The 21,672-nt window shown below is 41.9% G+C and overlaps 1 protein-coding gene across 1 annotated transcript; it reads left to right on the forward strand.

Annotated features, from left to right (window-relative positions):
- Positions 1 to 1,062: 1,062 nt before the first annotated feature.
- LOC147335100 (GTPase IMAP family member 8-like) lies at positions 1,063 to 20,272 on the forward strand. Its single transcript, XM_086286044.1, has 5 exons — positions 1,063 to 1,881; positions 9,533 to 9,728; positions 9,892 to 10,073; positions 17,453 to 19,468; positions 20,232 to 20,272. The coding sequence occupies exons 1-5, from the start codon at positions 1,071 to 1,073 to the stop codon at positions 20,270 to 20,272; spliced, it is 3,246 nt and encodes a 1,081-aa protein (XP_086142170.1). The 5' UTR covers positions 1,063 to 1,070.
- Positions 20,273 to 21,672: the final 1,400 nt, after the last annotated feature.

Below are 21,672 nucleotides of genomic sequence, written 5' to 3' on the forward strand. Positions count from 1 at the left end.
GTGCTCAGCGTCACCAATATTATACAGAAAGCTCCCGTTTGCAAAAAACCGAAGTGCAATACACATAATATTTAATGAACTGAGAGCATGTCCGCGATGTGTCACATGCGTAATATTAGGCCTGAGGATGTTATTCAAATAACTTATAGATTGTGCTGAGAAACGGTAACGTTCACACAGGAAATCATCAGGAAATGATAAAATGTCCAAACGCGCTCTGATCACTCTCTCCCGGCGGAGAGCTCTGCGGAGAATTTGGGCTTCACGATCTACTGGCTCTTCAAGGAAGGGACACGCCATGTCTGACACTTCCTACTGTCAGGTTTCCGACAAAGGGGCGGAGACAGTCAGGGTTAGTTGTAGTAAACCTGCTAGGGGGCAGGTTAGCTTCACGGAGTGTGTCGTCATAGTGACTCACTCAGGCTTCATCTGAACTCGCTTTGTGAAACCGAAAACCCAGAGTTTTCGTTAACTCAGGGTATACTTACTCAGTTTTTCCACTAAACCGGCTTCCTGAAACAGGGCCCTGGTCGTTCACCTGCTTAGGCAACTCGAGCGCGCGGCGTAAGTTAAATTCGAACCGGAAATAGATTCATCCAGACTGAAAAGAACTGTTACTGGTTTCCTTCGAGGGGCGGAGACTGAGTGTGCCAGAGTCCGCTCAAAGATAACAGAGTTTTTGAATTTTCCGGTTAAAGTTCAGTTTTATTGAGGGAAGAGCTCAGGAGGCCACAAGTTCTGGATCAGAGGAGAGTTCTTTAAAATCCGGCTCACCTGTGAAAAACATGTTTCACTTAAAGATTTTTTAAATTAAAACTCCTAGTCACCTGACTTTGTTTACTTGTGGGGACAATCTTGAGGCAGATGGAGTCACCATAGAAAAAATGATCAATGATAATCCAAATATCACTGACTTCATCAGTCAGTGTGGTGGAGGATATCATGTCTTTAAAAACAGAAACAACAATCCCTTTCAGGTCAGAGAGCTGCTGGAGAAGATCAACACAATGATTGCAAGAAATGGAGGAGGATGCTACACCAATGAAATGTTCAGAGAAGCTCAGAGAGCCATGAACAAACCAGAAGCCGACCTCAGGATTGTTCTTGTTGGGAAAACCAGAGTTGGGAAGAGTGCAGCAGGAAACATCATCTTAAAGGGAAAAGTATTTAGATCAACATCCTCCTCTTCCTCTGTAACATCAGTGTGTCAGAAGGAAACATGTCAGTTTGAAGGTCAAACAGTGGCTGTAGTTGATACTCCAGGTCTGTACAAAACTAAACTAACTGAAGAGGAGGTGAAGAGAGAGATTGTTAGATGCATCTCCTTTGCTGCTCCTGGTCCTCATGTGTTCCTGGTTGTGATCCAACCAAACAGATTCACCAAAGAAGAACAAAAAACTGTGAAAATCATTCAGAAGATATTTGGTGAACAAGCAGCTGATTACACAATGGCCTTGGTAATCCATGAAGATGATGAGAATAAAGACACCATAGAAGAAGCAATCAAACATCCAGATCTCAAAGACTTTATCAGTCAGTGCCGTGGAGGATATCATGTTTTTAACAGCAGAAACAAGGATCCCTCTGAGCTGCTGAAGGAAATCAACAATCTGACTGGAAGAAAAGGAGGATGCTACACCACCAATATGTTTGAAGAGGCAGTGAAAGCCATGAAAACAGAGATGGAACGACTTCAGAAAGAAAATCCAGAGATGACGGCCAAAGAAGCAAGATACAAAGCTGAAAGAAGGAACGAGGTTACTCAGGGGGAATGGGATGCCATTATTGGTGGAATTGCTGCAAAAGTTAGTGCTGGAGTTGCTACTGCTGTTGGTGCTGCAGTTGCTGTTAGAGTTGGACTTTGTGCTCGAGGAGTGGAAGGTATGGGAGCTGCAGGGGTGGCTGGAGCTGCATCAAGAGCTGCAGTGGATTTGGCATTAAAAACTACAATTTTTAAATTGAAATTGGGGGATTGTGTTACACAGTAATACTCAGTGGAAGTCAACATTTAGAGTGGGGCAAAAAAGTATTTGGCAGCCACCAATTGTGCAAGTTCTCCAACTTAAAAAGATGAGAGAGGCCTGTAATTTTCATCATAAGTATACCTCAACTGTAAAGAACAAAATGAGAAAAAAAACCCAAAAAATCACATTGTCTTTTTAAAGAATTTATTTGGAAAATAAGTATTTGGTCAATAACAAAAGTTGATCTGAATACTTTGTTATATGCCCTTTGTTGGCAATGACAGCGTTCAAACGTTTTCTGTAGTCTTCACAAGGTTTTCACACACTGTTGCTGGTATTTTGGACCATTCCTCCATGCAGATCTCCTCTAGAGCAGTGATGTTTTGGGACTGTCGCTGGGCAACACAGACTTTCAACTCCCTCCACAGATTCTCTATTGGATTGAAGTCTGGAGACTGGCTAGGCTACTCCAGAACCTTGAAATGCTTTTTAAAAGCCACTCCTTCATTGGCCTGTCCCCTTTGCAGAAAAACAGCCCCAAAGCATGATTTTTCCACCCCCATGCTTCACAGTGGGTATGGTGTTCTTGGGATGCAACTCAGCATTCTTCGCCCTCCAAACATGGCAAGTGGCGTTTATACCACATAACATTCTCGCGGGTTTTGTCCCTGTGGCCTTAGACAGCTCTCTGGTCTTGGCAATAGTGGATGTTGGAGTCTGACTGTTTGAAGGTGTGGAGATGTGTCTTACTGATAACGAGTGGAGAAGAGCTTCTTAAAGAAGAAGTAACAGGTCTGTGAGGGAGAGAATTCTCGCTTGTTTGTGGGTGCTAAATACTTATTTTCTGCACCATTATACAAATAAATTATTTAAAAATCATAAAATGTGATATCCTGGGTTTCTTTTTTTCCATTCTGTCTCTCACAGTTGAAGTGAACCTATGCAGAAAATTACAGGCCTCTCTCATCTTTTTAAGTGGGACAGCAATCTGTGTCTCCCAAATACTTTTTTGCCCCAATGTATCATCAGCTGGTAAACAAGGAATTAAATGAAAAATAATAACAGTAATAGTGTGAACCTTTTTTCAGTATGTGTTAGAAAGAGAAACAGAATATATTGTGGCGCGCTTATACAAGGAGGAGACAGAGGTGTCCTTTGGCCTTGCTTCCCGCGAGTTAGCCAGGGAGCAGAAACAGCACACAGCATCAAAAAGGCGTTCTCTCCACCCAGAAACACACAGTCGCAGAGAGAGAGAGAGAGAGAGAGCGCTACCTGTAACCATGGCAACATAACGCTGCCGCCTGGAACAACAGAACATAGCTGTCATGACCCCAAACAGCCCTGACCCGCTACAATATGTTACCCAAAGAAGAAGGACATGAAGCTGAAAGAAACAATCAGTTTCTTTGGGACAGCTGAGTTTTTGTGATCATTTAGCAGTAACTTAAGGACAAATTATCATAAAGACAGAAGAACATAACCACAGCAGAGCATAACTGTCTTTATAAGTCTCTTTTTTAATTTTTTTATGTGAAATATAATCTTCAATAACATAGTTTTTGTTCGTTTGCTGAATAGAAACATGTTAATCAACACTGATTATTAGCCTACTTGTAATGATTGGGGGAATTTGAATTTTGAATTCTACTTTGTACATAATCTGACAGACTTATTGGTTTAATGTGTCTTGAAGCTGTGGTATCACATTTAGTTTGATCTCCTGAATAATGTATCATTAATAAAACAGATTAAATGTATTGATGGGGGGGGGGGGGGGGGGGGGGGCGGGGTTTCTTGTCTTTTCTAATAAAAAAAAAACCTGGAATGAATCAGTTTCCCATGAAGAAGTTTCACTGAAGTGTTTGAGCTGATCAAATGACATTTATTTCATGTTTTCTCCACTGGGTTAAATACGTTTTTATTCAGTGATTAGATGGAACAAATTAAGAAGTCAACAGTCAAGTGAAAATAATCTGCACACGGATGGTTGGAAAAAATGCATCAGCCATCATTGTGAATCAGTTTGTTTGGTTTCATCCAGCAGCACCACCTGCTGGACTAACTCTAACCTGCAGTCAAACTTCAAACGAAGGAGAAATATTTCTTTCACCTCTGAACTTTAAGTGTGTGCTCATCTGTGCTGAGAGATGCGAAATCAACGAGACTGAATGTGGATGGATTTTTTTTAAATCAACTGCTGCTATTAAAATCAGCTCAAAGTAATAATTAATCAGAAATAATGTGTGTGAATTGTGTCAAAAAAGATCAGAGAAACTTGTTAATATGAGAATAATGTACAAAAACACCTGAAGTTAAGGCTGGAACTGAAAACGCACATTTATTAAACACAACTACAACAATGTTTAAATAATAATAAAACAAGACTGATACAAACACTGCAAAAAACTTAAGACATTACAGTAATGGTAAGACACTATAATAGTTTTATACATTAATTTGACTCTAAATTAAACTTACAGTTGCTTTACTCAAACAGGATACTATATGAGATATCGTAATAATTGTAATTTTACTGTAAATTAAATTACATCAAATACATTATATTAAATTGACAATTATTGTATTTGAAATATTTCTTACAACAACTACTGTGATATACGGTATTTACTACTCGACCGCCTCAATGTCACTGGGTCAGCCCTATTTCAATACAAACACATTATTGTAAAACGCTGTCAACTTGTGGTGAAATCAGAAATACAGTTCAGAAAATGCTGCTTAGGAATGGGTCATTTAGGAGTAAGTAAACCAGATGTTCCTTCCTAAAAGCATGCAGTACAGTTAAGCATCTGGTTTCATAGCAGCTTGTAAATTTCGTCATTTTAAACTGATTTGTGTTTCACAATTTGGTGGGCAGTGGGCAGTCTGAGGTACACCTGTGCACTACTCATGATGTCAGATCAGCATCCTGATGTGGCACACCTGTGAGGTGGGATGGATTATCTCAATATGGCAGATGTGCCCACTACCACACATTTGGACTGATTTGTGACCACTGTTTGGGAGGGATGGTTATATTGTGTATCTGGAATGAATTTTAGGTCTCTACGTCCATCCCATGGGGAATGGGAGCAGTAACAAAGGTGTTGCGTTTATATTTTTGTTGAGTGTATTTACAGGCTGTTATCCTTTACCTGCTGAATTAGGAGTGTTGTCCATCTCATTCAAACTGTAGTTTCAACACAGCGGACAGCTCTTTTCATTTCTGGACTCCTCATCAATTCAGCTACCCTCCTTTTTCTAAGATCTTTTTTCTTTGTAACTAAACATGTTAATAGCACTTTCAGATTTATATCATAGTTTATATAACACTCGTATGTTACGGTAAATCTGTTGATTACATTTCAGTCATCTGTATTCTATTCTATTGTATTTTATTCTATCATATATAGTATCATGGCTCAAGAGTTAGGGGTTGCCTTGTAATCGGAAGGTTGTCGGTTCGAGCCCCGGCTCGGACAGTCTTGGTCGTTGTGTCCTTGGGCAAGACACTTCACCTACCGCCTACTGGTGTTGGCCAGAAGGGCCGATGGCACGATATGGCAGCCTCGCTTCTGTCAGTCTGCCCCAGGGCAGCTGTGGCTACAACTGTAGCTTGCCTCCACCAGTGTGTGAATGGGTGGATGACTGGGTGTGTAAAGCGCTTTGGGGTCCCTAGGGGGGACTAGTAAAAGCGCTATACAAATACAGGCCCTTTTATTCTATTCTATTGTGTACAGTATCTTATTCTTACTCTTATCCTATTCCAGTGTTTTTCAAATTTTTGTTATGTAACTTTGCACTATACACTTTTTGCTGTAACAAAATTAATTTCCCATGTGTGTGACTAATAAATGTTATCTTATCTTAGTACTAGCCTTTTTATTTCAGTATATTGATCTACAGTTCTTCACCAGTTTGCTCTTGCATCCTTGCTCGTTCCTACTTGGAAAGTCGACACGAGTAGAGGTTTCCGACGACAGGAGGACAGCCTGTGAATGGGCCCCGGGGTCCGTCACTGTGCCCCCACTATTTCTATTCTAGATTCTCCTAAACTATAAATTACACTAATTAATACAATTCTTTCAAAATGAAAAAAGGTAAACATTCATATCGCCGGCAAGTTATTGCAGTGCCAGATGTTTAATTCACAGCAGCTTCTGCAGTAACCATGGTAACTACTATTAACCCCGATTCTTTTGTCCCCATGATAGAACAGAGAAAACCGACTCATAGTGTGTTAAAACATTTATATTTCTTTTTATTCAATCATCTTCCGGAAGAGAGAGCCCAAAACGCCAGTTGCAGGATCTCTAACATTAGAATCATAAACTGTGTCTCATATAGGTATTATTTTGGTACTTTACATGTCACCGTTTCAATACAACCATTGTTTATATGGCAAAGTTCCTCTTTTCTGTCTGGCCTCCTGTATTTATTAATATACTGTACAGCTCTACACTTCCTGTTTTCAGTCTGGCTGAGCACTTAGTTTATGAGTCAAAAGTGGCCTTGCTCTACAAACCTTCATTATTAAAGTACATAAAACAATATAATAAGAAAATAAGGATACTAAGGATATATTAATTACATGACACTACAGACACTTAGCAAATGGATGGATAAAGGTTAGACTTTGAAGCCAAAATACTATGTACAGATGCTTAGTATATACACCAGGATTTTTTATCTATATGTATATAAAGTGCAGTGGGAATGATAACTAATACAGGTGTATCTTTAGACAGTATTTATTGTGTGCGGATATTGTACAGCCTGGCTGCTGTCGGGATGAAGGACCTATGATAGTGCTCCGTCCTACACCGTGGCTGTAACAGTCTGCTGCTGAAGGAGCTACTCAGGGCCTCCACAGGCTCATGCAAGGGGTGAGAGGTGTTATCGATAATGTACATTAGCTTGACTAACATCCTCCTCGCACTCACCTCTTCTAGTAGTCTAAAGAGGGGATCCCCAATCTATTAAGGTATTTCCTGTCCTTGCTGCCTTGCTTCTGTAGCTCCTGCTACTTTCCATTAGCTGCTGTTTCTGCCATATAGTTTGTTTTAAGTTCTTACATGCTTCCGATGGCTACAGCAGCAGGGACTTTATTTCTAGTTCTGAAGATTATTGACCTGTATCAGAGCTATCTGTCTCTGCTGGTGGATGTAACTGCTCATTACAGCTTGGCCTTTGCAGAACAATCAGGAATGAAATGTTGGTAATAAAGGATCATTCCTAAGAAGGGAGGGAGTCACACCATCGCTCTCCATAAGCTGTTCTTCCCTAATGTTGGTAATGGTGTTTACCTTGTCTGGATCAGTTCTCACACCATCCGCACAAATGACATGTCCAAGAAATTTAACTGACCTCTTAAGAAGATGGCATTTCTTAGGGGCCAGCTTAAGGTTGTGACTCCTCAACCGAGAGAAGACCATCTCAAGACGTTGAAGGGCAGTCACCTCGTCAGGCGCAAACACCATCAAGTCGTCCAAGTAACAAAGCAAGCTGCTGAAATTCTCGTCACCAAAGATCGACATCATCATTCGCATGAAGGTCGCCGGACTGTTCGACAGGCCCTGAGGCATCCGGTTGTACTCATGGAGACCAAAGGGTGAGGAGAATGCTGTGTATTTCTTGTGAGGCTCGCAGAGAGGCACATTGTAAAATCCAGAGGTCAAATCCATTGCTGAAAAGAAAACATTTCCACTGAGAGCAGCCAGGGCGTCGGCTTGGTGTGGCAGCGGGTGCGCGTCTTTAGCAGTCTTTGCATTGAGCCATCTGAAATCAGTGCAAATGCGCAGGCTGCCATCCTTCTTCCACACCAAGACCAGCGGCGATGCATACTCACTGTTTGACTTCCGGATTATGTCCCTTTCTTCCATGTCATTCAGAGCAGTTCTCAGCTTCTCATACTGACTCGGCGGTACTCTGCGATAAGGCAAACGAAAAGGCTTCTCATCCACAAGGTGTATTTTGTGGACAAAATCGGTAGCTTCTCCACAGTCCATTTTATCCTTAGAAAAGATAGACTCATACTTTTCCACAAGCTGCAGAAGCTGATCTTTCCATCTGTCAGACACCTCACAACTGTCTAAGTCCAAGTCTTGTAGTCCTAGTCTGTGCAAGAGTTCCTTCCTTTGTTCAACAGACCTTATGGGCACCGAACCCTGTTCAAAAGAGTGGCTGTTAGACATGATCTTTTCAGGAGGAGACAGCTCTTCAACTGCGATACAAGGGTAGACATCAGCGATTTTACAGTTCTTCCTCAGAGTCACACGCTTGTTGCTGGGGTTAATCAGCTTGAGAGGAACCCATTTGTCACCCCACAGTGATGAGACGGAACGGCCAACCAGGATGTCTCTGGGTCTACACCGTGACTGTGTAGGCTCAACAATAACAGTGCAGCCTGCTGATAGAGGTGAAGAGGGAGGTAATTTACCCCACACAAAGTGTTCCTGAAGGGGTTCCAGCGTAACACGCTGTCTCAACTTCACTGTGCCAATCTTACCAGGCACCGCCCCCCCTCGCCAACGCTCAACATTGGAAAGCATGGATAAAAACTGTCTACAGTCATCATTGGTGACATCACCTGAAATAGATAGAAGCCTCCAATACTCATCCATATTCTTCATCACATGAATCAACGACTTAATAGCGTTACTGCCAATAATCATGTCATCACTTTGGCCTGGAATAACCAGCGTGGGGATGAGCAGCTTGAAACCATAAATAGTCACTTCCAAATCACAAACTGCTTTTGGTTGGAACTGGTGACCCCCAGCACCAACAACTACAATGTCATTAGCTGGTTCGAGCTTCAGATCAGGACAGGACTGTAAAAGCCGCGTAGCAGCAGCCTCACTAATAGAGCACGACATAGAGCCACTGTCGATCATGGCTCTCAGTGAAACTCCACCCACAGTCCCCACAGTTGTGTAAAACAAACTGTCAGATTTCTTAATTCTTTGTGTCATTTGGAAGACAACTGTCATACCAGGTGGCGAAGCGGAACACAGAGATTCATACATGGATCCCAGGTCATCGCTGTCGCAGATGGGAGAGTCACTCAGATGATCCACACCTTCCTCCCTCAAATGTGGATCAACTAGTTTTCCGACCGTTGAGGTACAGAGGACGACGAGGATCTAGGACAAGCACGCCTGGCGTGGTCAGGTGAGTGGCACAGAAAACAGAGTTTGTGATCTCGGCAGTGCATAAAAGCTGTGTGAGACATATCAAGACAGACGGAGCAGGGCTTATCATGTAGGCCCTCAATCCTGGAACGTCTGGAATTGGGCCGCGTGGTCAAACCAGGCTGAAAGGATCCTTGCAGAAGAACCTTCTCAAGCATGCCTGTGAGCCGCTCCAAAGTAGCTGAATCTGTCGACTGTGGCTGAATGTGTTTCTCTGTTGGCTGGGCAGGCAATGCTGTTGATATCTCCTGTGCATTCATTGCAACTCTCCCGGTTGTCATGCTGCTTGAATTCAACGTTCTTCCAGAGTGGGACTCACACAGGATTTCCTGGACCTCGTTGGCCGTCCATTTATCAATTGTCTTTGATCTAAAGATCATGGCAAGCTCAGGAGAGGGACAGTTTTTGATGAACATTTGGGTGACCTCAGTGCTGGGGCTACCCAATGCCTGTCCTCGTTCCTTCAGGCGCTCAACAGCAAGATCAACAGCATGGTGCAGCCTAAGCCAGTAATCAAATACACTTTCACCTTTCTCTGGGAGAGTGGTGTAGAAGTCTGCCAGTGGAAGAGGTGAGCACTGAGCAGAGTCAAAGTGTCTCCTCAGGATTCCATAAATAGCCTCAGGATCACGTGTGACATCTACGACACTGTTTCTAATGCCAACCTGGACCACATCCTTAGCCTTGCCTCTCAAATGAACAAGAATCTCCTCAGCCTGTTCTTCGGGTCTCAGACTCCCCAGCTTTATAAAGGCTCTCATCAGATCCTCCCACTCTCTCACAGAAATGAGATCAGAACCATCCCCTCTGAAGCATGGTGGGTCCTTAAGCTTCCTGTGGGACACAAACTGCACAGGCGCAGCATCAACAGCAGATGTAGACGACACAGCATGGAAAGATGTGGCAGTAGGTGCAGGTAAAGGGGTACTAGCAGACGGGCTAAGCTGGGTTAAGATACTCTGCGCTACCCTCTGACCAACCAGCTGGATCACATCCCCCATCTGACTCACAATCTCCGTGGCAATAGTGTCTGGGTTAGGAGAAGGTGAGCTGTTGTTCTGAGACGTGTGTGACACAGGGCTAGGGGGAGGGACAACAATCCCTGTACTGGACTGGGACCCTGGGATCCCCTGATTATTCCCTCTAATAAAACCACGCCCACTAACAGGAGTGTCATGACGCAAACGCAAAGGGGAACATAACAACCCCCTACCCCTACCAACAACATTCGGAGTACTCGATCCCTCCTCTGTGATGTCCATTACAGCGACTAGAATAAAACAAAAATGCTATATTTGCTCCTTAAAAAAAAAGACGTGTCAGGAAGAACAACAATAAATCACCAATGTGCAGCGCTGAAACTGGCCCCACGTTGCTGAGAGGAGTCCACCGTCCAAACAGTTGATTGACGGCTCACGGCACCAATGTAACCCCCCTCAGTCTCTATCTCCAGTGCTGTATGAGTAAAACTCTCTGGACTCGAGATGGGTAGAGCTCAGGCGTGGTTTATTCCCCTTTTTTGTGGGTCTCTGCAATAACATGGGACATAAATAACCATGGGTTTCCAGCAACAGGATTCCGCCCAAACTATCAAGAGAAGTTTCAAAATTATTAGACACGACAGTCCCCTCTAGCTGTTAGCCGCTAGCTCAGCGTGTCCATTTTTCCTCCCGTCTAACCCATTAATTGCAAAACAAGGTCATAAAACTGAAATCTACTCAGATGCTACTGTATGGGCAGTTCATACTGTTAATGCACTGTCATGTTAACTTCAATGAGGATTTTCAAATATGTTTTAAACTCATGTTCAGTCAGGGCGGACTGAGGAAGAACTTACCACAGCAAAAGCTTCATTGCTACTAACGGATAAGCTTAGGGAAAGCCCGTTTACCAGTAGCAGACTTCCGCTGCGGATTTTCAAAATAAAAGTTTCAAAATAAACCCATGGTTGCGATCCCAAGTTTAACAGGAATTTAACAACAACAAAACCATATTCATCCTTTTACATCGTTACACAAGCTGCATTTGTTTCTCATTCTGATCTCAAAGAGGATCTCTGAAAACACTTCAATTGGCCCCTGGTTTGTTATGATAGTTTGATTTGTTCTCAAGAAAGATCTTCAATGTGAATTTCAGGGTATCAAGCACCCATCATATTGTAATTAATGCAATTATGTAGCAGAGTAAATATTATGTTTTAATATCACATTGTTAATCATTAGTGGCCAGTCACAGTATACGGTGCTAGTGGCTGAGCAACCCTGACACTCACTCACCTGTTCCCCTATGTATCCGGGTTTCCGGACTCCTGACCTTCCCAGCTACCACAGGTAGGAGTCGTGTCCCAAGCTGTCTGAATTGGCCATATTTTTGTTGACTGGAGTGCCTCATGTTTTTGTAGAGATCACCTGCGGATCGTTTTCTCTGAAGTCTTCTCGCCGTCGCTTGCTGGTATGTGTTTATTTTGTGTCGTACGTTTAATTATTTTACCTGGTAGTAAACAGGTGTTTTTATAGGTTGGAGCTGCAGAAACCTCATTTTGGCCACTTTGTTTAAGAATCGGTCGGCGCCGTTTGATTGGTGTGTAACTTTGAGTTGTTACAATCTTAGCATTACTGCTGTCACAATGGTCTCTTTACTGTAAATGTTAATTTTACGGTACATTACAGGCAGTCTGGTCTTGGTGTGAGGCTGATATCTTAACAGCGGACTGCTACTTCTCTGGGCTACATTAGAGAAGTTCTGCTTTCACTTTCTCAGCTTTCGTTCGGGTTTCCTTCTGCCCGTTTCAGTAATGCACAGTAATTAGCTTTACAGTCGGCTTTTTGTCTTATGCACAACCGAGTTGGATTTATGGGCTCATCTAGAACATCTAAAAACGAAAGTTTTTATAATAGTGTTTGAGGCATATGTGGACTATATGCGAGCCTGTTAATGTACTTTTCATGTATTGAATTGTTCAAATGGAGCAGTTTCACACATGCGCAGTACAGGAACGTACGCGTTTTCAGTCGTTTCAGTGTGGATGAACAACTCTTCGGAAATGATTAAAAATGATAGTTTGGATAACACGTTCTCACTACCAGAACGGGCTCAGTTTGGATGCGCAGCGTTTTTAGACGAAAACGCCGTTCTCAAATTTATCCGGATTAGTGTAGACCTCAACCAAAGTGCCGTGTAGCAGAGACACATCCGTGTGAAATTTCTGGTTCTTTGGCCTTTTCCTTATTATTTTCTCAGCCCCTTATGTGTCCACACTTATATTTAAAGGGTTACATACATGTATGAATGTCTGTGCAAGTCTTTATATCACTGTCATGGTCCTGGGTCTTTGAGCCAGATTATGAGTTTGTGTTGTGACTCATTCTTTTGGATTCAAGAGATTTTCATATTCTAGTTCTGTATTAGTTGGTCTTTACTTTTCTATTTTCTGCATCTAATTTCATTCTGTTAGTCCGTCCTAGTTTCATCTCAGTGTTTTGTGCCTGTGCCTGTGCATTTTACTCCTTGCTCTCACCTAGTTCATCATGTCTCCATGTCTCTCCTCTGTCCCAGTGTCAAGTTCACGTGTCTTAGTTTGTATGTGTCTGTGTGTGTGTACTTCCTTTTTTATTTTGATAGTCTCCCATCTTGTGTGTTTTATATTCAGTTTTGCTTCACCCTGATTCCTCCAGGTTCTGTGCTCCCCATGTGTGTCCACTCTGACCTGATCTCCTCCTGTGTGCTGTTTGTGTCGCCCTCTGTTCTGTCACGTTATAATTATACTCGTGGAGCTGAAAGTTTTCCTCTCTTTCGTCCACTTTTGTCTCTACGCAATGTTACTCTGCCTTGCCTCTCTCCTTCACTGAACACAACTCCCCCTCCCCCATCGCTTCACCTGCACGCAACAACAAGATGGACACGGCAGCTATCAAAGAGGAGCTGGTCGGTTAAAAGAAAACATCTGGAAATGACTATTTTAGTGCTGGTAGCGTTAAGCTCGTTAAAATGACGTTAACGCTACATTTTGACTGCACAATTGTGAGCTTTTTTTATGCACAAAAACAACATTGTTTTATTTTATTTATGGAGGATTATTATTTAATAAATGCTGATAATTTATTTCTGAGTTGTTTTTTTCATGTACATCTACGCTGGATGTTAATAAAAGTGCCTGTGTGAGATCTGGGACACAGCTTTGACTAAGAACTCTCTTTTTGTTCTTACTTTATGGCTTTAAAAAAAAGCTTGAGATATATATCATGTATCACCATCCAGCTAAATAATATCGAGATATGAATTTTAGGCCATATGTAACGTAACATTATGTAACATGCTATGCTCTTCAGTTGTACAGAGTGGAGGCTAGATTTGGCTGTGTGATATGTTACAGAGAAAGTATTTGCCTAGCTTCTGGGCGTTGCCCTGGATGCCTGGTCAGATATCAAATCAAATTCAAATTCAAATTCAAATTCAAATTTTATTTGTCACGTACACAGTCATACACAGTACGATATGTAGTGAAATGCTTGGACAACTGCTCGTGACCTAAAGAAAACAAAAAAGGAAAAGGCTATGAATAAGAAAGGAAATAAATATGAAAAATTAAAAAGGGTAAATTTAACTAGGAAGGAATAAAATATAAATTAAGGTTAAAAATGAAATAACTGTACAACACAAATTAGAATGAAGGGTAAATTTAACTGGGAAGAATAAGATAAAATATATAAATTAAAGTTGAAAATAAAATAACTGTACAACAAAATACACAATATAGAACTATATAAGAATGTATGAAGAAATCTAAATATAAATAAATATATACACAATAACAGCAGCTGTACAAGTATTAACCGGAAATGAAGAATATAGTGACCAGTGTTGTGCAAAACCAAAGTCCAGAAAGTCCAGTGTGTGTAAGAACCATATGTGTGGGTCAGTACTGTGTGGTGGTGTGATTGAGAGACCGTATCGCCTGCGGGAAGAAGCTCCTCCTCAGTCTCTCTGTGTTGGTCTTCAGGGAGCGGAATCGCTTTCCTGACCTCAGCAGAGAGAACAGTCTGTTGTTGGGATGGCTGAGGTCCTTCACCATCTTCCTGGCCTTGGTCCAGCACCGCCTGCTGTAGATTGAGTGCAGGTCAGGGAGCTCGGAGCGGATGGTGCGCTCAGCTGACCGCACAACCCTCTGTAGAGCTCGTCTGTCCTGCATGGTGCTGTTCCCGAACCAGGTTAAGATGTTTCCCGTCAGGATGCTCTCTATGGTGCACGAGTAAAAGTTCCTGAGCACCTTGGAGGGCAGTTGGAAGTCTCTCAAGCGTCTGAGGTGGTAGAGACGCTGTCGGGCCTTTTTCACCACGGTGTTGATGTGACAGGACCATGACAGGTCCTGCGTGATGTGAACTCCGAGGTATTTGAAGCTGTCCACTCTCTCCACTGGGCACTCGTTGATGACAGGGGTCTGGTAGTTCCTCTCCTGCTTAGTGCTGAAGTCCACTATCAGCTCCTTTGTCTTACTGACGTTTAGAAGGAGGTTGTTCCTCTGGCACCAGTTCTCCAGATTCCTAATCTCCTTCAGGTAGGCCGTCTCGTTGTTATCAGAGATCAGGCCCACCACGACGGTGTCGTCAGCAAACTTGATGATGGTGGTGGAGCTGGTAGTGGCCACACAGTCATATGTGTACAAAGAGTACAGCAGGGGGCTCAGAACACACCCCTGGGGGGCTCCAGTGCTGAGAGTGGTGGAGGCTGAGACATGTCCGCCCATCCTTACTGCCTGTGGTCTGCCAGTTAGGAAGTTGGAGATCCACTGACACATAGATGAGCTGAGTCCCAGATGCTCCAGCTTGGTGGTGAGTGTGGAGGGAATTATGGTGTTAAATGCAGAGCTGTAGTCTATGAAGAGCATTTTAACATAATTCCCCCTTCTAGTGTCCAAGTGAGTGAGTGATGTGTGGAGGAGATGAGAGATGGCATCGTCTGTGGAACGATTTGGACGGTAAGCGAACTGTAGTGGGTCCAGTGTGTCTGGTAGTGAAGAAATGATGAAGTCTCTGACCAGGCGTTCAAAGCACTTCATCACTACTGAGGTGAGGGCTACAGGGCGATAGTCATTGAGAGAAGCAGGGTGGGGTTTCTTCGGGACAGGAACAATGATGGACTCTTTGAAGCATGTGGGGATCACCGACTGAGATAAAGAGATGTTGAATATCTCAGTGAACACAGGAGCTAGCTGGTATGCGCAGTCTCTTAGGATACGACCTGGGATGCCGTCTGGTCCTGCTGCTTTCCTGGTGTTCACTCTCTTGAAGGCTCTCCTTACTTCATGCTCGGAGATGACGAATATTATGATATTCTCTTTCTTTGATTTATTAAAAAGCCACCGTGGGCAGCATGGTGGTTAGCACTGTTGCCTCACAGCAAGAAGGTCCTGAGTTTGCATGTTCTCCCCGTGTTTGTGTGGGTTCTCCATGCAGTTAGAGGGGTTAGGTTAATTGGAAACACTAAATTGCCCATAGGTGTGAATGTGAGTGCGCTTGGTTGTCTCTGTCTATGTGTCAGCCCTGCAACAGACTGGCGACCTCTCCATGGTGTACCGTGCCTCTCGCCCTAAAACACCTGGGATAGGCTCCAGTTACCCTGAAAAGGATAAGCAGTAGCAAATGGATGGATGGATATTCAAAAGCCAAACAGAAATATGATGACATGGAAAATAAGAATTTAAACCCTCAGCTGGCATATATAATGCCGATTTCCATTCAGGGTGGCACAAGCCACTGTACTCCTAGTTTGAGTCACAAAGTTAATGTCCCAGACATCTTCATGCAGGTTTGTGAAAGCAATAGAAACATCAATATTAAATACGGAGTCTGTGATTAACTGTCAATACTCAGATCTCCACAATTACATAGGCCAAAAACTAGGATTTGAGATTAGCTCTCCTTTTTTCTTCAATACACCAAACACAAAATATGAACTCTTCTCTCATACAAAAGTAATTCAACTTGAATCACATGTAACTAACAACTAGCTGTTCCTGTGTCCTTCTCACCTTTCTGCCCCACTTCTCAGACACGTTTCCACACGTTCCAACACCGCAGAGCGATAAAGAGGAAACTGCTGAGCAGCAGAACATCAGCAGAGCCAGAAAATCACACATCAATTGCCAATAAAAGACAGACATGGCCAGCAAACACACTAGTCCTGGTGAGTACATTTCAAAATACTAATCTATAACATTAATTTTATATAAAGGCAAATAAAAGTCAACAGCCACTTATTAAACCAAACATGTATCAGATTCTAGTCATTATTTTAATTTATGTCCTTGTTTGATCTATCCCTTTAACAATTTCCCTTTGTTATTACTACTTTTAATGGTACTTTGTACACTGTGATTCAAATCAGAATTTTAGTCTACAAATCCAAAAGCTGGTTCATGAAATGCCCAACATGAACATCAACTCTCAAAAGTTATAAGAAAAGCTTGACTGAAAAGTTATTTTCTTTTATTAAAGCTTAGAGTCAGAAAGAACGTAGGAACAGAATTGTTTTTCAATTAATGTCATCTGGAGTTTCTTGATGACACGAGAAGTGGGAAAAAAAAGATTTGAACAGTTTTCCTACAAAACTACAGAGGAACAAAAGAAGGAAGGTGTTTTCTTGTTCGTCTCCTTCAACATTTGTTCTGTTCACTAATAAACATGATTCTTTACCCCGCTTCAGATTAATGGTCCACTTACCAAATCTACCAAGACTTAATTTCCTTGTTTGATCCAATTTCATCCAATTCCAAAATATTTGTAAAATCTAAATAAAGCCAGATTGCAATGATTAGAAAATCTAACACCCAGATTTTATTTACAATAGAACATAGAAAACACATCAACTATTTAAACTGAGAAAATTACAGTATCTGTGTGCCTTTTCTTTATTTAATTTGATGTAACAGGGGTGACAGAAGTCAGGCACCTACTGGTTTGGAGTCTCTAAACAGTTAAATATTACTATACTGTAGGTATCATCATATATGGCGCACATGAAGAGGAAGTCATACAGAGGTTGAAGGGTGAGGGAGAGATGGTGTCTTGACATCATGATCTATAATAATTGACACAGTAAGAAGGTTACTGGTTCAAATCCTTCTGGGATCTTTTTATTTTTTTCTGGAGTTTGCATGGGTTTCCCACTTCCCAGCTTTCTCCAACAGTCCAGAGACACACTTGACATAATAGAAAATACATATTGTTTGTCTTCAGAGTTTGAATTGTGAATATATTAACTTTAAATTTTACCTTTAAAATGTTTATTACTCTTCAGCAAAACAAGAAGAACCAGAGAAGCCAGAACTCAGGATTTTGCTTCTTGGAAAAACTGGAGTTGGAAAGAGTGTATCAGGAAACACCATCCTAGAAAAGGAGAATGCTTTTGAATTGACATCATCAGAGTGTCAGAAGGAAAGAGGAGAGTTTGGAGGTCAAAAACTGGCTGTAGTTGATACTCCAGGTCTGTTTAACACCCGCAAGCCTGAAGAGTTGACAGCAAAGATGGAGAGAGCCATCTGCTTTGCTGCTCCTGGTCCTAATGTGTTCCTGGTTGTGATTCAGGCCAACAGATTCACAGAAGAAGATCAAGAAACAGTGAAAATCGTTCAGAAGATGTTTGGAAAAGGGTCAGCATGTTCCACATTAGTTTTGTTCACCCATGGAGATGACCTGAAGTCAGATGGAAACACCATAGAAGAATTAATCAGTAAAAATCCAGCTCTCAGTGACTTCATCCGTCAGTGTGGTGGAGGATACCATGTCTTTAACAACAAAGACAAGGATCCCTCTCAGGTCAGAGAGCTGCTGGAGAAGATCAACACCATGGTTCAGAGAAATGCAGGAAGATACTACACAGTTGAAATGTTCAGAGAGGCTGACCTCAGGATTGTTCTTATTGGGAAAACTGGAGTTGGGAAGAGTGCATCAGGAAGCACCATCTTAGGAGAAAAAGCTTTTAAAGCCGCAGCAGGTTTTTCTGTAGTAACGTCAAAGTGTCAGAAGAAACCAGGTCTGTTTGATGGTCAAAAACTTGCTGTAATTGATACTCCAGGTTTATTTGACACCAAAAAAACTGAAGACAATGTGAAGAAAGAGATCAGTCGCTGCATCCCCTTTGCTGCTCCTGGTCCTCATGTGTTCCTGGTTGTGATTCAGGCCAACAGATTCACAGAAGAAGAACAAAAAACTGTCAAAATCATCCAGAACATGTTTGGAGAACAGTCAGCATGTTACACTATGGTCTTGTTCACCTGTGGAGACAATCTTGAGGCAGATGGAGTCACCATAGAAAAAATGATCAATGATAATCCAAATATCACTGACTTCATCCGTCAGTGTGGTGGAGGATATCATGTCTTTAACAACAGAAACAAGAATCCCTTTCAGGTCAGAGAGCTGCTGGAGAAGATCAACACAATGATTGCGAGAAATGGAGGAGAGTACTACACCAATGAAATGTTCAGAGAAGCTCAGAGAGCCACGAAAAAACCAGAAGCCGACCTCAGGATTGTTCTTGTTGGGAAAACCAGAGTTGGGAAGAGTGCAGCAGCAAACAGCATCTTAAAGGGAAAAGTATTTAGATCAACATCCTCCTCTTCCTCTGTAACATCAGTGTGTCAGAAGGAAACATGTCAGTTTGAAGGTAAAACAGTGGCTGTAGTTGATACTCCAGGTCTGTATGAAACTAAACTAACTGAAGAGGAGGTGAAGAGAGAGATTGTTAGATGCATCTCCTTTGCTGCTCCTGGTCCTCATGTGTTCCTGGTTGTGATCCAACCAAACAGATTCACCAAAGAAGAACAAAAAACTGTGAAAATCATTCAGAAGATATTTGGTGAACAAGCAGCTGATTACACAATGGCCTTGGTAATCCATGAAGATGATGAGAATAAAGACACCATAGAAGAAGCAATCAAACATCCAGATCTCAAAGACTTTATCAGTCAGTGCCGTGGAGGATATCATGTTTTTAACAGCAGAAACAAGAATCCCTCTGAGCTGCTGAAGGAAATCAACAATCTGACTGGAAGAAAAGGAGGATGCTACACCACCAATATGTTTGAAGAGGCAGTGAAAGCCATGAAAACAGAGATGGAACGACTTCGGAAAGAAAATCCAGAGATGACGGCCAAAGAAGCAAGATACAAAGCTGAAAGAAGGAACGAGGTTACTCAGGGGGAATGGGATGCCATTATTGGTGGAACTGCTGTAAAAGTTTGTGCTGGAGTTGCTACTGCTGTTGGTGTTGCAGTTAGTGTTGGTGTTGGACTTTGTGCTCGAGGAGTGGAAGGTATGGGAGTTGCAGGGGTGGCTGGAGCTGCATCAAGAGCTGCAGTGGATTTGGCATTAAAAACTACAATTTTTAAATTGAAATTGGGGGATTGTGTTACACAGTAATACTCAGTGGAAGTCAACATTTAGAGTGGGGCAAAAAAGTATTTGGCAGCCACCAATTGTGCAAGTTCTCAAACTTAAAAAGATGAGAGAGGCCTGTAATTTTCATCATAAGTATACCTCAACTGTAAAGAACAAAATGAGAAAAAAAACCCAAAAAATCACATTGTCTTTTTAAAGAATTTATTTGGAAAATAAGTATTTCGTCAATAACAAAAGTTGATCTGAATACTTTGTTATATGCCCTTTGTTGGCAATGACAGCGTTCAAACGTTTTCTGTAGTCTTCACAAGGTTTTCACACACTGTTGCTGGTATTTTGGACCATTCCTCCATGCAGATCTCCTCTAGAGCAGTGATGTTTTGGGACTGTCGCTGGGCAACACAGACTTTCAACTCCCTCCACAGATTCTCTATTGGATTGAAGTCTGGAGACTGGCTAGGCTACTCCAGAACCTTGAAATGCTTTTTAAAAGCCACTCCTTCATTGGCCTGTCCCCTTTGCAGAAAAACAGCCCCAAAGCATGATTTTTCCACCCCCATGCTTCACAGTGGGTATGGTGTTCTTGGGATGCAACTCAGCATTCTTCCCACTCCAAACATGGCAAGTGGCGTTTATACCACATAACATTCTCGCGGGTTTTGTCCCTGTGGCCTTAGACAGCTCTCTGGTCTTGGCAATAGTGGATGTTGGAGTCTGACTGTTTGAAGGTGTGGAGATGTGTCTTACTGATAACGAGTGGAGGATAGAAGAGCTTCTTAAAGAAGAAGTAACAGGTCTGTGAGGGAGAGAATTCTCGCTTGTTTGTGGGTGCTAAATACTTATTTTCTGCACCATTATACAAATAAATTATTTAAAAATCATAAAATGTGATATCCTGGGTTTCTTTTTTACATTCTGTCTCTCACAGTTGAAGTGAACCTATGCAGAAAATTACAGGCCTCTCTCATCTTTTTAAGTGGGACAGCAATCTGTGTCTCCCAAATACTTTTTTGCCCCAATGTATCATCAGCTGGTAAACAAGGAATTAAATGAAAAATAATAACAGTAATAGTGTGAACCTTTTTTCAGTATGTGTTAGAAAGAGAAACAGAGTATATTGTGGCGAGCTTATACAAGGAGGAGACAGGGGTGTCCTTTGGTCTTGCTTCCCGCGAGTTAGCCAGGGAGCAGAAACAGCACACAGCATCAAAAAGGCGTTCTCTCCACCCAGAAACACACAGTCGCAGAGAGAGAGAGAGCGCTACCTGTAACCATGGCAACATAACGCTGCCGCCTGGAACAACAGAACATAGCTGTCATGACCCCAAACAGCCCTGACCCGCTACAATATGTTACCCAAAGAAGAAGGACATGAAGCTGAAAGAAACAATCAGTTTCTTTGGGACAGCTGAGTTTTTGTGATCATTTAGCAGTAACTTAAGGACAAATTATCATAAAGACAGAAGAACATAACCACAGCAGAGCATAACTGTCTTTATAAGTCTCTTTTTTTAATTTTTTTATGTGAAATATAATCTTCAATAACATTGTTTTTGTTCGTTTGCTGAATAGAGACATGTTAATCAACACTGATTATTAGCCTACTTGTAATGATTGGGGGAATTTGAATTTTGAATTCTACTTTGTACATAATCTGACAGACTTATTGGTTTAATGTGTCTTGAAGCTGTGGTCTCACATTTAGTTTGATCTCCTGAATAATGTATCATTAATAAAACAGATTAAATGTATTGATGGGGGGGGGGGGGTTTCTTGTCTTTTCTAATAAAAAAAAACCTGGAATGAATCAGTTTCCCATGAAGAAGTTTCACTGAAGTGTTTGAGCTGATCAAATGACATTTATTTCATGTTTTCTCCACTGGGTTAAATACGTTTTTATTCAGTGATTAGATGGAACAAATTAAGAAGTCAACAGTCAAGTGAAAATAATCTGCACACGGAGGGTTGGAAAAAATGCATCAGCCATCATTGTGAATCAGTTTGTTTGGTTTCATCCAGCAGCACCACCTGCTGGACTAACTCTAACCTGCAGTCAAACTTCAAACGAAGCAGAAATATTTCTTTCACCTCTGAACTTTAAGTGTGTGATCATCTGTG

The sequence above is a fragment of the Aulonocara sp. 'chitande type north' Nkhata Bay genome, linkage group LG3 (genome assembly GCF_057382095.1).
Source record: "Aulonocara sp. 'chitande type north' Nkhata Bay isolate Kocher_YH1m ecotype deep benthic linkage group LG3, A_spYH_male_GT1.1, whole genome shotgun sequence".
In the NCBI taxonomy this organism is placed as follows: domain Eukaryota; kingdom Metazoa; phylum Chordata; class Actinopteri; order Cichliformes; family Cichlidae; genus Aulonocara; species Aulonocara sp. 'chitande type north' Nkhata Bay.